Source organism: Morus notabilis, unplaced genomic scaffold (assembly GCF_000414095.1).
Source record: "Morus notabilis unplaced genomic scaffold, ASM41409v2 Scaffold843, whole genome shotgun sequence".
In the NCBI taxonomy this organism is placed as follows: domain Eukaryota; kingdom Viridiplantae; phylum Streptophyta; class Magnoliopsida; order Rosales; family Moraceae; genus Morus; species Morus notabilis.
The window spans coordinates 690,638-709,181 of NW_010361268.1; the positions used below are offsets into that span (position 1 = coordinate 690,638).

At 34.8% G+C, this 18,544-nt stretch overlaps 1 protein-coding gene across 1 annotated transcript; it reads left to right on the forward strand.

Moving 5' to 3' along the window:
* The first annotated feature begins 6,159 nt into the window (after positions 1 to 6,159).
* On the forward strand, positions 6,160 to 17,832 carry LOC21408426. Its single transcript, XM_010098893.2, has 3 exons — positions 6,160 to 6,384; positions 7,723 to 9,717; positions 15,734 to 17,832. The coding sequence occupies exons 1-3, from the start codon at positions 6,382 to 6,384 to the stop codon at positions 17,750 to 17,752; spliced, it is 4,017 nt and encodes a 1,338-aa protein (XP_010097195.2). The 5' UTR covers positions 6,160 to 6,381; the 3' UTR covers positions 17,753 to 17,832.
* The last annotated feature ends 712 nt before the right edge of the window (positions 17,833 to 18,544 follow it).

Genomic DNA, 18,544 nt, shown 5'->3' on the forward strand with positions numbered 1-18,544 from the left:
TTCCTAGATATTCCACCAAGTATTATACCGAACCTTCACTTCTTTAAAAAAAAAAAAAAAATTGATTAGTTGATCGAGTAACGTGATCTTAGGAGCGATGTATATTGAACCGTTAGTAACAGGTACATTGGAATCATAATACTAATTTTGAGTGCCTCAATAAACTTGATCGATGTTAATCACAGTTAAATTCAATTGTGTGGATATAAAGTAGGGTGCTAATGATGATTGTTTTTGCAGCTTCTGAGGCAAATTTTCATATTGCGTTTCACCGAATCCAAATTTGCATCATCAAGAACCAAATTAGCTATGAGAACGTAATAACTCACTGCAAACATAACATATTTATGTCATATCATCAAATTATACACTGTAGATTCCCCTGTTATTCTGCATGTATGTTTATTTTACGAAAAAAGACTTGGCAAAAGACATATATCTATACATATATATATATATATATTTGCAGGAGAGATTATCGATATATACCACCATCAGGTCCTGAAACAGAGGCTGTCTTGGGCATTGCACAACCCATATAACAGTATATATCTTCTAGTGAGAGTCCATGAGATATCATACACGTAATGTAGCAACTCTTGAAATGCCTTGCGTCAAGTTTTAAATAATTGGCACAATCACTAAAACACATGATTTTGGCTATTTCGACGAAAAGGGCAATGCTAAGAGATTGAGGGGAATATAGAAGGCTTGGTATTTTGGAGCAAAGGAAATAGATGAAGTGATATCATGGGGAAGAGAGAAATCATCAGAAGGGAAATCATTAGCTTGCACTACCACAATGGGTAATATAAATATGATCGATTTGGTTATGATATTCATCATCAATTTTCTTATCATAATATAGAATTAGGGAAAGCATGTGTTTATGTGGAATTTGAGATTGGAATGCAGCACCATGATTATATAGGACTAAAAAAAAAAAAAAATTCTTTAGCATGCATGAGTTGGTAGAGAATTTCAAAAGCGACAAGGAACTTCTTATATTAACCATTTCACTAAAAATTCATGATTAATTGGTGATTATATGGCCGGGATGAGATCAAATTTGAATTATATTACAATATATTTGGTTAATTTTCTTTACTTATTTGAACTATCCTTTCTTTTCTTTTCCCCAAAACAATTCTTCTTTATTTTATACTTGGTTATATTACAATATATTTGGTTCATTTTCTTTACTTATTTGAACTATCTTTTCTTTTCCCCAAAACAATTCTTCTTTATATTATACTTAGTTATATTACAATATATTTGGTTCATTTTCTTTACTTATTTGAACTATCTTTTTCTTTTCCCCAAAACAATTCCTTCTTTATATTATACTTATTTGAACACATAAAGAGTCACGCATATGAAAGGATATTTTGAATAAAATTATGTACATATACATTTATTATTACTAGGTAAATGTTTACGTTCTTAAGTGAGTTGATAACAACAACTGATCTATATTTGGTATGTTTACTTACCAGAATTAAGGAATAGGAATAGAGAATAAAAGTCATTACTTATTCTTTTTTATTCTGAAATAGAAGTGAGAGGCACGTGTCCCTAGATTAAAGTAATTATTTCTATATACTGCATTCTGATTAGTGTCCCACTCAGCGATTAACTCCTTCTTTTACACATTGTTTTCCATTTTCCGAAAAGGGTAAAACTTAAGATTAATTAATGCTTTTTTCATTTCATTCTTGTTAAATTGATGACATCGTTCATTATTGTTATTTACTCCCCCTTTAAAACATCATTCACAGTTTTTTTTTTTAATCAGCGTACCAACAGCATATCACCAAGTTCTTACTCTCTATATATTGATGAATTGATTTTACTATTCTTTCACATTCTCTTTCTCAAAATATCAACCCATCCTATTTATTTTTAATACTTTTAGTTTATAATTATTAACTTAGTTTGTGCCCTCACTAAAATTAAATTTTTAATCCGTCATTGGTTGGTAAGTCCTTTTTGTTTTGATTTGATTTTGGAACGACATTCAAGTATTCCAAAAACGATCTCTACATCCGTCTAAGAGAAAAAAAAAGAACTATAAAATAATTCACCATGATAAAACGACATGTAGTTTATAGTATCATTTGTTGACGTAAAAACAATTCACGAACCGTATCTACGAGAAAACTATCTTTTCGTTTCAGCTATTAAATAGAAAAATACGTCATGTTGTTAAAAGTACAGAACATAAAAGCTAATTATATCAACTATAAGAGTTTGAGATTGTTGTGTTTTAGTAGAAACATGACTTTTACTTTAAAGTAAAAATAGAAGCAGAAGTAAAATCTAAAAATTATAAAATTTAACTTATTAAAATAATTTAAAAAGTGAATGAATTTGTGTGAAAAGTGTTTTTGTACACTTTTATTAAACATTATAGTTACATCATTTATTGTGTAAAGTATCTTTAAAAGTTTAAAAACAATCTCAAACACACCTTAAATCTAAGTTCAACAAATCTCAGCCTTTAGTTTAAACTTTAAAGTATAAAAAATGAACAAGGAAGACAAGATGGGTGCCTGCAAGTGCATTAAGCAAGCACTCACTCAGACCTCCAACATCGATTCTTGAGCAGTATGGAATCCCCGCCATGCTAACACCGATCGACCGCAACTTCGATAGCTCTACGTAATGTATTAATCACATTCTTAGGGCTCGTTTAGTTTGTTGATTCGAGTTTTTAATTCGAGTTGAGATGTGATTTTATGTGAGAGCTTTTTACTGTAGTAAAAAAATTAGATGTGATTGTTTATGAGAGCTTTTTACTGTAACAAAACTCGAATTCTAAACTCGAATCAACAAAATGAACGGGGCCTTAAATAGTTTTTATCATTTGAAATTTAGAATTATGCCTTTTTTGTTTCGCTTGGTTGAGTTGAGAACTTGAATTAGAAAGTGAGTTACAGTAAATAAAAAAATTTAAATTTAAATGAGAGAAAACACTACAATCAAAATTTAAGTTGTGATTCGAACTAACAAAATAAACATAGTGACATTTGCTCGAACTTAAACTGAGACTCAATTAAGACCATCTTAACAAGTTTTAGGGCCTTAAGAGAAGTTCTCTTCAATGAAATTTTTTAGTGTCTATTTCAATCATCATTATTTTAGTGCCTATTTCAATTCCAACTTCTTTCACTTGTTTCTTGACCTTCTTTATCCTTCATTGCACCATCAAAAAATTCCTCACTCTTATTCTCCGTAGCTTTTTCTACCATCACTTAATTCACTTAAATCTTTTTCTTTTTGTTTTCTCACTTGACTTCATTTCTTCTCGCTTACTACTTGTGTTAAATTTATCTAAAACTCCTCTTTGGAATTGACTCAAAGTTTCTATTCTTCTCTTTTTTTTTTTTTTTTTGGGAGTTTTTCATATCCTAATGAATTTTTCCTATTAGACATGGTTCTTCTTAAGTTAGATGTTGGAAATTAAACCAACACAAATCTCGATCGTACCAAATCAGAAACAGAAATGAAACAAGCAAAACAAGAACACACCAAATTGATTTCGGAGTTCGGTGAAAAATTCCACCTACATCTCCGCGAACTCCCCAGAGGAAAGTTCGATATGCACTATAAGAACAAACCGGTTACAATCTGTTACAAACTTCCAGAAAATCCCTCCCCAAGTTTCCCGAGAAACTGAGCAAGAAATCCCTCAAGAAAATCACCCTTTTCTCACACCTCTCTCACTCTAGACCGTCTCTCTCAACTTAGGGTTTTCTGTACAAAGTTTTCTCTCTCTCTTGAATTCTCTCGAAGAAACAAGAAGAAGAAGAAGTGTTTATTGAATTACAACAAAAGAATTTATTTTATCTGGAGTTCAAACAAGACGGTCCAATGACAAGCTGCCACTTGTGCCTCACTTGCCCATGTCAGCTTCAAGAGTCTTCCGAGTTTGCATCTCAACAGAAACGACTTGTCGTTTCTGCCTTTCAACAAAACCAGTGTTTATCAACTTCAAAAATTGAGTCACAATAGAATTGATTCAACATTAGAGATGTATGAAAGCCAAATCAACAGTTCAACACAACAAAAATAAAAAATAACATGTGAAATTTTAAAAAAGCAATACTTAGCTAGAAAACAAGAAATGAGAAAGAAAGATATAACCTGGAGATTTTATTGAGAAGTGAGTAGTAATATATTGAGAATGATGTCTAAAAATTATGAGATATAATAAGATATTTATTATTTATTTAATAAAAGAGTTTATTATTTCATGTGTATATAATATTAAATATTTTATAAATATTATTAAAAATTTCGTGATTACTTATGTAATCATAAAAATTATATATAAATATTATACGTGAAAAGATAATATTTAAAATATTCTTTTTATAATGGATTGAACAATACATATTTTCCCCTAATAATTCCTACTGACCTCAGTTACATATACCAAAACAAAGTGCAAAAACTTAAAATTACGAAATTGAAAATGGATTCAAACACCAGCTTAAAACTTATCTCATGGCACCAACACCGATTATTTAAAAAGTTTTAGGACCCATTTAGTTTGTTAATTTGAGTTTTTAATTTAAGTTGAGATGTGACTTTATATGAGAATTTTTTACTGTAGTAAAAAAATGTTAAATATGACTGTTTCATAGAGCTTTTTACTATAACAAAACTCGAATTTTAAACTCAAATCGATGAAATGAGCCTTAGAGTTCACGGACATTTTCTAAACAAATTTCTCTCCCTCAATAAAGCTCTCTTTTTCTTCTTTTCTTCTGATCAAATTTCTTTTTCTTCTGATCAAATTTCTTTTTCTTAACGAAATTCTCGTTTTATTTTTTAAACCTTTGACATATTTTAACCAAAGACTGCATTGAAGGGCTCCATTTGTGTGTTTAAAGCTTGAGGAAAAGCCACTGGAAGAAAATTATCTGAGAAGCCATTTTAACGAACATATGGTGGGCAATCCAAATGATTCACAAAATCCAAGCACGCCTGAACAACAGTTATAATCTTCTTCTATGAGACCAGAAAAGCATATAAGAAGTTCAACAAGAATAGAAGGTTAGTCGACTGTCACCATCTCCAAACTCCGGAGACGAGGCCGGAAACGATGACACGCATTGAGCGGCAAGGAACCTGAAACTCCGGTTGCCTTCCGGCGACCTTGCCCGGAAATGACGGGTCTCTCTGTGAGCTCTACTTGGGGGCGATTCGAACCAAACCTCTAGAGTCGCCTCGAATCGCGCCTCCCTAACGCAGCCCCGCACGGCCGTTGAGCTTTTCACCTTCGATCTCGCCGCCGATGCTCCCTCAAACATCTCTACTCCTCACCGCACGTACTTGCCGGAGAGGCCTTCGTGGATGAAAACCTTCTACCTCTGCTATGCTGTGGCCGCCATTGATAACCACTGAACTTCCATAGGTCACCCACGGAAAGGAGAAATAGAAAAACGACAAGTTCCTTTCCAAAAAGGAAAACACAACTTAATTCCAATACTACCTTATTCAAGGGCAACATTATAATTGCACATTTAATGGCCCAACTCAACTCATGCTGCGACCAAGCTTTTCTGTTAACAATTTAATAAAAGGGGAAAAGTCGCAATTACAAATTGATGTTTAGAAGGCATGTTTAAACTTCAGGATTCAACCGTATAATTTGTCCTATTTATTGATGTTTAGAAGTGTATAATTATCCTATCAAATTTGGCCAACTATTTTTGTATTAGCACAAAGCTATTTTCCCTCCTTTCTTTAATTACTTATTTGCTAAGACCTTTTGTTTATTTATTTTAATGGGAATGACCTCTTTATTTTATATTTTTCTTTTAAAAGATAAAAAAATTACAAAATTGAGAGAACTGAATATGAATTGTCCATTTAAATAGAACTTACAATCAAGATATTTTTAAAGTCTTTTTACAGTAAAACTTTCAACTTTTCAACTGATAGTACTTTATTTTTTACTGTTAAATTTAATTAAAATTATATTAAATAAAAAAATATTAATAAATTTTTAATATAAATTTAACCATTAAAAAATACATATTCTGTTAATTCTATTTATTACATCTTCTGTTAAAAATATAGATATATTAGCAGCACATTTTTGTTCAATACCTGTTACAAACATCTATTTTTTATACCCTATCTCAAAATCCATATTTAATATTCCTTAAATTTTTCTCAAAGGAAAAAAAAAACTCAGATAGAGCTCATCAGTGACCCCTGGACTGCATCCCCAGCCATCGAACGACAACACGCAGGCGACCTTTGCGAGCGCCGCCGCGAAACCTCCTCTCCCGAGCACCGGAGCCGGTACCCCCAGTCTTTGCGCCGTCGCGAGTGAATTTCAAGCCAACCTGCAAGCCAAGCTCCTCCATGGTTGGTTTTCTGTTTGTGATTGTTTTGTTTGACGGTGAATTTGGGTTTTACTATAAGTTGGGGTTTTGTGGTGGAAAAACCAAGTTTTTGAGGAGAATTTTACGTTTCCGTTATATAATCGTTCATTTCCCTTTGCTTCTATGATGGGATTTCATGTTTGCTTTGATTGGAAATCTTAGCTCATTGGTTAACGGTGGTTGTTTGGGTTACGTAGTTGTTATAATTTGCAAATTGGGTTGCCTAGTGAAGATGAGATTGAGACATTGAGGAGTTGGAACAATGGAGATAAATAAACGGGCCTATTAGTATTTTGGGAAGAAAACAGTAGAGTGACAAGGAGGAGACTTCGTTAAGATTACGCCCGAGGTTGCAGTTGTTGACTATAAGAATGTTTAGAGCTTCATTGTGTGTGTCATTTTTATTTGAAGTTTAATTTATAAAATAGAAATTAGTTTATGGAATTCGTTTTATTGTGGAATTTGTTGATGTTTGGTTGGTTTTCTGGATTTTGTTTGATTGTTGAAAATTACTATTGTGATTTTTGGTTGATATTGGTGAAAATTGCTCTTGTGATTAGTTTGTGTGTTTTAGCTATTTGTAATATTTTGTTAATTGTTTAACTATTTTCGCACGATTGAAATTAGTTTGATTAGTTTGATATTTGGTGTAAATTGGGTTGTGTGATTATTTGGATATTGGTAGAAGTTCATATTTGTGAGATTTATTTGAGATTTGTAAAATTAGTTTGATTTTTGTCTGAAGTTGGTATGAGTATGCCATTATGGTGTTATAAATATTTGATTCTTATGATTTTTCTTATTATTATTATTATTATTATTTTAATATCAGAATTGCAAGCAATCTGGCTACAACATCCGACTATGTTTCATATCAAGACTTATTTTGGATTATGTAACTTTCTACATAGTACGGCTTATTTTGGACTATATAATTGTTATTCATGTTGTGACTTATTTTGGACTATATAATTGTTATATTCATGTTGTGACTTACTTTGCTCTATATAATGCTTCTAGGTATACTTTGGATCAATATGTTTCTATGTAGTGTGCTACTCTAGTGGATGGAGAACATCTCTATCATTTAACGAGTGATTCTGGTGAAATTTAGTGATGTTTGCTTACTTTTAGCTCCCTTGTGATCTAAGAGCAATATTCAATGCCATTTTTTGGATTTTAAATAATGGTGATGAGATTGAGATGGGCTTTTACACCATTTCCTTCTTTCATTCCTTAAAGACCTTGTCTGTTACAATTGTTGGGTAATTTGATAGTCATGTAATTATTCACTGTTCTTGGATTTTCATATGTCTTTCAGATGGAAGAAACTTCTCTTAGTAGTGTGCAAGTACTTGATCCTGTGTGCAATGAGATTCAGATGGATAGGGATGGTTTAACGGTGGAATTAGATGGGCAAAATAGTGTTTCTGAGGGTAAAAAAGAATTTGTGGCGCCTGCTGTTGGAATGGAGTTTGAGACATATGATGATGCCTACAATTATTACAATTGCTATGCCAAGGAAGTGGGTTTTCGTGTTCGAGTGAAAAATTCTTGGTTCAAGCGGAATAGCAGAGAAAAGTATGGTGCAGTGCTTTGTTGCAGCAGCCAGGGTTTCAAGAGAATCAAAGACGTAAATCGTCTAAGGAAGGAAACAAGAACTGGCTGTCCTGCAATGATAAGGATGAGATTAGCTGACTCGAAAAGGTGGAGGATACTTGAGGTTACACTTGAACACAACCACTTATTAGGTGCCAAGATCTACAAGTCGATTAAGAAGATGGGTAGTGGAGCCAAAAGGATTTCACAATTAACTTCTGATGCGGATGTACGAACGATCAAGTTGTACAAAGCACTTGTGATAGATTCTGGGGATAATGCTACCTCAAATTCCAATCCAAGAGAAGCCGGGGTTTTTTCTGACCATCCCGATCAGCTGAACCTTAAAAAAGGTGACACACAGGCCCTTTATAACTATCTTTGTCGCATGCAGTTGACTAATCCAAACTTCTTTTACTTGATGGATCTCAATGAGGAAGGGCGTTTAAGGAATGTTTTCTGGGTTGATGCAAGGTCTAGGGCTGCATGTGGTTATTTTAGTGATGTCATTTACTTCGACAACACATACATGTCAAACAAATATGAGATTCCACTTGTGGCTTTTGTTGGAATAAATCACCATGGCCAATCAGTGTTGCTAGGTTGTGGCCTGCTAGCAGGTGAGACAACCGAGTCTTATATTTGGTTGTTCAAGGCTTGGCTAACTTGTACATTTGGGCGCTTTCCGCAAACAATGATTACCGATAGGTGTAAAACTTTGCAGAACACAATTGCAGAGGTGTTTCCGAGATGTCACCATCGCTTTAGTTTGTCGCACATCATGAAAAAGGTTCCAGAAAAATTGGGAGGATTGCGCAATTATGATGCCATCAGAAAGGCATTAATTAAAGCAGTTTATGAATCTCTGAAGGTGATTGAATTTGAAGCAGCATGGGGGTTTATGATTCAGCGTTTTGTAATTGGAGACCATGAATGGCTTCGCTCTTTATACGAAGACAGAGAACGGTGGGCTCTTGTTTATTTGAAGGATACATGCTTTGCTGGAATGGCTGCTGCACGTCCAGGTGAGGCACTGAATCCATTTTTCGACAAATATGTGCACAAACAGACTCCATTGAAAGAATTTCTTGACAAATATGAACTGGCCCTGCAAAAGAAGCACAAGGAAGAAGCCCTTGCAGATATAGAGTCGAGAAGCTCAAACCCCACATTGAAAACAAGATGTTCCTTTGAGTTGCAGCTCTCGAAAGTTTACACGAGAGAAATATTTCATAAGTTCCAATTCGAAGTAGAAGAGATGTATTCTTGCTTTAGCACAATGCAGTTGCATGTAGATGGTCCAATTATAATATTTTTAGTCAAAGAGCGTGTCATGGGTGAAGGAAATAGGAGAGAGATTAGGGATTATGAAGTTCTGTACAACAGAACAGCGGGCGAGGTTCGTTGCATTTGCAGTTGCTTCAATTTCTACGGATATCTCTGCCGACACGCCTTGTGTGTGCTTAACTTTAATGGTGTGGAGGAGATTCCTTCTAAGTATATCCTCTCGAGGTGGAAGAAGGATTACAAGCGGCTGTATATCCTGGACCATAGCTCCAATACGGTTGATGCGGGTGATCGTGTACAATGGTTTAATCAATTGTACAAGAGTGGTTTGCAAATTGTAGAGGAGGGTGTGATTTCTCTCGACAATTACAAGGTTGCATTGCAAGCATTTGAAGAGTCATTGAATAGGGTTCATGATGTGGAAGAGAATCATGAATAACTCATCAAAAAGAGGCAAGACCTTTGTCTTGTTCTTATCGCTGGTTAAAAGTTTTCTGTGCAGAAAGTCGGTTCCCCATGTAAGTAGAGGCTTTGGTCATTCTATCTCAAGAAAAGAGAAGCGCAAGAAAGAGAAGTAGAAGCTTTTTGGTATTAGCTTGCATAACTCTAGTTTTACATTTTCTTCACTAAGGCTTAGTTTGGTAGTGCTGTGGATTTTAAAAAAAGTACTTTTAGCTGTGCTGAAGGAAGAAGCAGCTGTTTTAAGAAGCAGCTGAGTGTTTGGTAAACTATAATTATAGTAGCTGTGCTGGTTCTAAAATCAGTATAATAACGTTTGGTAAATTTTGAGGTGGAATTGCTGTGGATATGTAAAATGACCAAAATAGACATGATATGAAATTTAAATATATATAATTATTTTTGGTATTTAAAAATACTTGTTTAACTTTAAAAACACATAATGTTATGATTTTGAATTTTTTAACAATAAATTTATGATAATTAAATTTTTTTTTTTCATTTTTTCATTCATAATATAATTACAACTAAAAAGAGCATTAATGAGTAAGCAATTTGTTGAACAAAAATGTACATTTCATGTTCAAAAAACTGACAGAGTCATTAAAAAAATTAAGTCGTGTTCATTAAACTTGTCACAATTTGATCTCGTACTTCAACCATTTCTTGTGATAGTGAAGCTTCATCTTCTTCTACATTGTCTTTCAGTTGATGCTCTTCATAAACGAAAACATCTTGATTATCCTCGATTTCTTGAAAATGTCGATCACGCTTATCATACATCCTAATATAGTTATGAAGCGCCATTGTTGTAATAAATATTTTTACTTGCTTCTTAAATGACACAAACATGATATGCAAAGTTGTGCAAAAAAATGAAAACTTTGTAGAGCTCAAGACGTTATATTTGTAAGTATTTGAACAATCAACTTTTTTATATAGGCAAACAAACTAGTTCACTGGCAGCTTCATCAAATGTGATTGGTTGTAAATTTTGGCTAGCTGGCAAAACCGAACAAATTTTGAGATGCCCTGGTGCACTCCCTGATACCTGTCTCCCAACAAGTCTTTTTTTTCTTTTTGAATGCAACAATCTTATATAATTTATTAAGAAGAAGACGAGAAGAAGCTGCTCTACGAGAATGTTGAATAGACACATTTATGCTTTTATTTCCCCTGGATGCATGTTAAGAAGTTGATGTTTATGGAATTACTTAGTTTCCCAGAAAATGAAAAAATAGTTTCTCAGAAAATGAAAAAACATAAGTAGCCAACTAGAAGATATTATTGTTTCAAAACAAGAGTGCACAAGTCACAGTCCATTCTTTTGTAATTACGACCATTATTCTTCTGTCATTGTTGTACAACAATCCCAAGGATTTACAAAGAAAGTTCCCTGAGCTACTAGTTATATTGTTATAAATTAAAGAATTCAAATATCTACTTTTTTTCTAATTTTCTTCCACCTTGTGTTGTTTCCTCTTTCTTTCCATATCTACAAACTCCCTAATAAATTTCCTCCTAATCATCCTTTAACCAATCGGGATATACAAAAAGTGATATTTTGCCAAACAAGTTGTAGCCTCCTTTTAGGCTTGTAGAGATATCCGAGTTTTTATTGGTTTCAGCTTCAAGCCCATACTTTCGGGCAAAAAAAGCTCCTGAGCTATGCACAATGGACTCAACGGACTTCGTGGGCTGACATTTGACTGAGTTGGCCTGTACAAGTCATACCCCATGAGAAAATACTCCAATGGTATCAACATGGCATGAGGCTGCTCCTCTGTCACCATTGACCCACATGCCTGAACCTGTGGTTAAACACCCTCCTAGCAATAAGCTTTTCTTTTCTTCTTCTTTAAACATTACATTCAAGATTATAACAAAGTGAAGTAAAGCTGAGAGACATACCTCAACCAAGGCACCATGCCGTCTATCTAGTTTTGAGGTCATATAGAGAGCTTCGGAATGAAAAGGGGAGCTATCCTCGACAAAAATTAGCAAACGACACTGCAGTGCAATGTTAGGTCTCCTGCCAGATGCAGTTTTCGTAATCCATCTGCAATGTTGAGTCTCCTGCCAGACGCAGTTTTCGTAATCCATCAGAAAAAAAAAGCTCAAAGATTTTTGCTTTTACCAATTATTGCACTTTGAACTATTAAGAGTGCTTTTCTATGATAAATGTTCCTCAAAAGAACTTGAAATCAACTACAAACTTGTTGACTGTTTGGAAAAACAAGACAGAATAAAAATAAAAAAAAACTCAGCTTCAGGACCCAAAAGAAAACAAAAGCAAACAGCTCAAATCCCATGTACCATTCACAAAAATTCCAACATATATATAACACTACAAATTTTTGTTTTTTTTCCTAGGACAGAAAACATTAATACATGCGTCCCATGCACTGAAAAAAGTTCTAATTTGACACTTAATTCAACCATTTTGCATCATAACGATTTTGAGCATCTCAACAATCAAGGGTTTTAAAGCAAAAATTTGCTTTGAAACACATTAAAGATGCTGCCCTGTAACAGTATCTTCCAAATAACAGCAACTGGTCATCAAAAAACTACAACTATATAAATAAAACAAACAACCAGATAGATGCCAACAAGCTTCGGTCCAATCTATGGAGATAATTATTTCGTTCTTAGTACTTTTTCAGCAGTTTCCAAACCAATGCAATCTATGGAAGTTCTGTGATTACTTCAGCATATACTAAACTTTTACATTTACATATAGCAATCACGGATCAAAGTTTCAAACCATAAACAAACAATCATAATCAGAAACCTATAATCAGAAAGCATCAACACGCACCCTCAACAATGCTCAACCGTTTTTCTGCAAAACCCATAATCAGAAACCTAAAACCCACAAACAAACAGAGGCTTACCTCATGATCTAATGATGGGCAATCGGAGGAGGAGATGGGATACCGGCAAACCGAACCCTCAACAATGCTCAGCCATTTTTCTACGAAAATCAGAAACTTAAAACCCAAAATATTCAAACTAAAAATCAGACCCAAAAATCGAAATGTTCAAACTAAAAATCGCGCGGTTAGAGAAGCTTACCTCTTGATCTGATGACGAGAGACGTGCAGTCGGAGGAGGAGAAAGGAGACCGGCAACGGAGAGATCAATCGGGCGGAGGAGAAACCAAACGAGCTCCGAACCGCCAACAGAGAGATCAACTGGCGAACGAAGAGAGAGGCCGGTGAACGGAGCCGGGGAACCTTGCTTTGAACGGCGAGGAGAGGAGAGGAACACAGAAAAAATTTTCACAGAGGAGGAGATGAGGGCTCAGATACGAGTGGACGAGAGGAGGAGACTAACTTGAAAATGGGTTGTAAATTTCAAAATTCAATGGGGATAAAATTGGAAATAAAAATTTCATTAAACACTTAAAATGAATTCCCGCATAAGCTGAAATCAGAATCAGCCTAAAGGCTGATTCTGCTTTTAGCTTCAGATAGGAGGAAAATTTTTTTAAAATCTGTTTTACCAAACAAGATTGTAGCTTTTAGATTTCTGAATAAGTACTTTTTCTCTTCTAAAAGCAATACTAAACCCACCCTAACTCGAGTTGCTAAAAATAATGTCAAATATGCATGGCCTGTTGTGAAAACAGTGTACTTTTTAACGTTTTAGTAAGAAAAAGAAAAAGAACAGCATTCATTGTGCGTTACTAGGGACGGTGGAGATCATTTGTTTTTGTCTTTTTCACTTCTTTCGTTGCAAAGATAGGTTTTCCGTCCAAAAACGGTATGTCGTTCCCCCCCCCCCCCCAACGACCCAAACCCACCACAAGAAAGAAACGACATGCTGTCTCTACTTTGAAATCACCTGTTGTTTGCTTGCTAAAACGATATCTATTAATTGCAGTCTTTTATCTTCTAGAGCTTATGTAGCAACAAAACAAACATGTATTTTTCTTATTATTTTTGGAGAAATAAAGAAAATTTGTTCTAGGAAAAGGTTTGCTGTCGTCCAAACGCAAAACGACATCTCATTAGTTGTTTGGAGTTCAATGTGGTTTAACAGTTTTTTTAAAAACGACAAATTGTTTCTCGTTAAATCGCTACCGATAAAGAACTTTTTTTTTTTTTTGGGTACCTTGTAGCTCAATATTAATACTTTAGTATTCGAAAATCATATTGAGGCACTCTTTTGTGCTAAAAAAACATCACCTCGATCCTATGGAGTTATTTTTTTAGACATATGATTAAACTATATAATATTCTTTCATTTAAACTTATTTATTTATTTGTTTATGACGAGAGGTACATCTAAAAAGGTTTTTGTTTAATTCCTTAGTTGAGATTTATTATTATTATTTTCTTTAGATTTTATGTATTTTATGAGTTTATTCTTTTATTTAATTATGTTTTTGGACTGAAATGGTAATCTTAAGTGATACTATTTTTTATTAACAGGTACCTCAATCAATTTTTCTAAAAACGAGAATATCTAGTCCTAAAATTGTCAAGCTACAAGATACCAAAATCGTTATTTTCCCCAAAAATAAAGCATTAAAAGAGTAAGCTAAAAGAAAATAGAATAAAATCGACAATGATTGGGAATGGTCAGTTTGAAATACTTGGTATATTATTGGCCGTTTTCCTCAATTACGAGGCACATCAGAAAAGCAGATACCATTCACCGGAGGATGATGATGATCTGAAATCAGATCTCCCATTGCCGATTCCTTTTGAGCTTCTCATCGCCTCCCTTCTCACCCTCTTTTGCTCTCTTCTTTTCCATTTTCTCCTCATTTTTCTCTATCTTTTCATCGTTCGAAAACTCCATTGTAGAATCAGATTCCTCTCCTTTCTGTACTAAGCTTCTCATCAGGTGAGTCTACAAATGCAAAATACCTGCTCTTCCGAAAATCTCACTTCAAAATTGGCAATGAAAAGAGATTATTCAACTAATAATTTAATAAGCGAAATACACTCCCAGAATGATATTCAGAAGTAAATGAACAACTTTTTGAAATTTGGTTCGAAAAAATTTCGTCAAGTTTCGGCTTTTCGTCGCTTTGAAGCAGATAAATGATATTTTTGAAGATCAGGTCGTTTCTGATATTTTAGTACTTTATATTTACTTTCAGGGGGATCAGGACACAGGAGTAATCTCGAGCTCTCTCCGTTGAGGTAACCCCAGAGACCCATTAAAGGCTGACCCACCTTTGGAGTTGAAATTCTTTCTTTAGAGGACGTTTGGTTGGAGGATTCAAACCACGAATCATGATTCGAATCAGGGAACGAATCCCTCTACCAAACATCCTCTTAATAATTGTTTGGGTCCCGAGAAAATTGAAGAATAGGGAATGGGCTAACTTTTCGAGTTGTTTTTCTTTTTTCAAGTAGATTTTCTTGTTCGTATTTTGTTTCTTTGGGAATTACTTAGAGGATGGAATGGAATTATCTATGCTAATGACTGTTTTGAGAAAATCAGTTTTGTTCCCGTATTTGAGAGCTTTTTGTCAAAATTTGCGTATATGCCAATTTGACAGACTTAATGTTGGAGATGAGTAGGAAAAGAAGAAAAAAAATGAAAGGAAAAAAAAAAAGTTTTGCAACTTTTAAATACCAGAACTATGCATGCTTCATGAAATAAATGGAGCCATAAAAGTGTCGTCTTCATCAGAGAACGGATGTGTGCATAATCATGAGCTGCAGGGCAAAAACTCAAATAAGAAAAGGGCCAGAGTTGGCATGTAAGAAGTTGGATTACCATCGCTTCATGTTACCTGTTAACACCTAGAATTAGTACTGGCTTTGTCCGAAAATGTAGTAAATTCCATTCACGGAAGACAGATGACAATAAATGACAAAGAAACATGCATCAAGGAAAGCTTAATAAGTACCTACTTTTCATTTGGTTGACGTTTCTATTGTGTGCGAGTTTTAATTTGAAGTTTCCTAACTTTTTTTGGATCTTGTTTTGTTTTGTTTTGTTTTGTTTTTTGTGTGTCATAGATGGACGAAGTTTCTCTCAACACTGACCCTGTAGGTGATGACGATGGTGATGATTTGGAGATTGAAGGAGATTGTGCAATGACTGAGTATGTCAGTCAAACTGGCATAATTCAAGGGGAAAATCCTGTGCCCCCTGCCGTCGGAATGGAGTTCGATTCTTACGAGGATGTATATTACTTTTATAATTGCTATGCTAAGGAACAAGGATTTGGGGTTAGAGTGAGTAATACATGGTATAGGAAGAGTAAGGAAAGATACAGAGGAAAGCTTAGCTGCAGCAGTGCAGGATTCAAAAAGAAAAGTGAAGCAAACCGCCCAAGACCAGAAACAAGAACTGGTTGCCCAGCAATGATAAAGTTCAGATTAACGGACACCAAAAGATGGAGAATTATTGAAGTTGAACTTGAGCATAATCACTTGATCAGCCCCGCAAGTGGAAAATTCTATAAATCTCACAAGAGCTTGGGTGTTGGAACCAAAAGAGCACCACAATTAGAGGGCCCTGAAGAAGTTCAAAAAATTAGGCTATTTCGAACTGTGATTATTGATACCGAGGCCAATGGAAGCATAGATGTTGACGAAGTAGAATCTGGAAGGAGTAGTGATTGTTCCAATCAGTTGAAGCTTAAAGCAGGAGATTCCCAAGCCGTTCAAAATTTCTTTTGTCACTCGCAGTTGATGGATCCAAATTTCTTTTATGTGGTGGATCTAAACGAGAAGGGATGCTTGAGGAACTTGTTCTGGGCTGATGCAAAGGCACAGGTCGCGTATAATTATTTTGGTGATGTAGTTAGCGTTGATGCTACATGCTTCACAAAAGAGTATGAAGTTCCTCTGGTTTCATTTGTTGGAGTAAATCACCATGGACAATCTGTTCTGTTAGGTTGCGGTTTACTTGCAGGCAAAACAATTGAATCATATACATGGCTGTTTAGGGCGTTTCTTACATGTATGTCGGGACGCCCTCCACAAGTTATCATTACTGATCAGTGTAGCACATTGCAAACTGCTGTTGCTGACGTTTTCCCAAGAGCTTCTCAATGTCTTTGTTTGTCGCGAATAATGCAAAAGCTTCCAGAAAAATTGGGAGGCTTGTTCGAGTATGATGCAATTAAAGCAGCTTTGAGTAGAGCAGTTTACTACTCTCTGAAGCCCGAGGAATTTGAGGCGGCGTGGGAGGATATGATCCAGCGTCATGGAATTGGGGATCAGAAATGGCTTCAAGCATTATATGAAGAGAGGAAAAGGTGGGTTCCAGTTTATTTGAAAGACATATTTTTGGCTGGTATGATTCCAATCCAACCAGACGAGATTGTTTCTTCCCTTTTTGAAGAATTTCTGAACAAACATACTCCTTTGAGAGAGTTCTTGGACAAGTATGATCAAGCTCTTGAGAAGCACTACCAACTTGAATCCTTGGCAGATTTGGATTCAAAAAATTCATGTTCGATGCTGAAGAGGAGATACTATTTCGAGGTGCAGCTCTCCAAATTGTACACAAACGAAATATTACGAAACTTTGAGAGGGAAGTGGAGGGAATGTACTCCTGTGTTTGCTCCAGACAGTTAAATATCGACGGGACAATAGCAACATATGTAGTCAAGGAACAAATAGAAGTCGACGGAAACAGGAGGGAGACAAGAGACTACGAAGTTCTGTATAATCCGCCCGAGATCGAGGTCCTTTGCATTTGCGGCACCTTTAACTTTAAAGGGTATCTGTGCAGGCACGCGCTTTTGGTCCTCAGTCAAAATGGCATGGAGGAGATTCCGCCCCAGTACATTATCTCGCGGTGGAGAAAAGATATCGTGCGAAATTATGTTCTTAACAACAGTTGCAGAGGAATTGATGTTAATAACCCCGTTTATAGGTACGATCATTTGTACAAATGCATTGTGCAAGTAGTGGAGGAAGGGAGGAAATCACAGGACCGTTACAAGGTTGTAGTACAGGCATTGGATGGGATTTTGAACAAGCTTCGTCTTTCAGAAGATCACGTAGAGGCTAACATAATGTAATGTATTTTGTATATATAATTTTAAGGACCTTTTTAGCTAGAAAAATGTGTCTATGGATATAATACGATCTATTGTTTTTACCAAAAAAAAAAAAAAAACAACGATCTATTGATTCTCCTCTTTTGTTTTTTTTTTTAATAATTACCTGAAGCAATTTTTTTTTTTTAGTACATTCAGTTAACTATGAAATGGAAATGGATTTCTTTTTTTTTTTTTTTTTTTTTTTTTTGGGCAAGGGAATGGAATGGAATTAATTAAAAGGAGAAAGAGGAAAATAGGCCAAGACTTGAGATGAATTAAAATTAATAGACCAATAGTTTATATAAATTAATAAATAGACTAAATTACTGTTTTCGTTCATAAGTTGTCTGGTTATGAACCATAACTTGACAAGTTATTATCTATAATTGTCCATAACTTGTCTAGTTATGAACCATAACTTGACAAGTTTGTCTATAACTTATCTGGTTATAAACCATAACTTGACAAATTATGACCTATTAATTTCTATAACTAAAAATTAACCTATATACTTTCTGAAGCTTTTCATATTGACCTATTTTCTACTATTTTCCTTAATTAAAGGGGATTAACAATGCCCCGGGTCGGGTAGGCTTTTTCTGGCTGCTACCGGCCCAAATAGATTTCATTGAATCCCTGATATCCCGAATTTACCCGCACATTGTTTATTTATTTACATCCTATAAGTCCCTTCACACTTCACAGACATCAAAAGTTGGCGCGTTGGCGCCATAATTTCAACGCCCGAAACCCGTCCACGCACATCCCAAG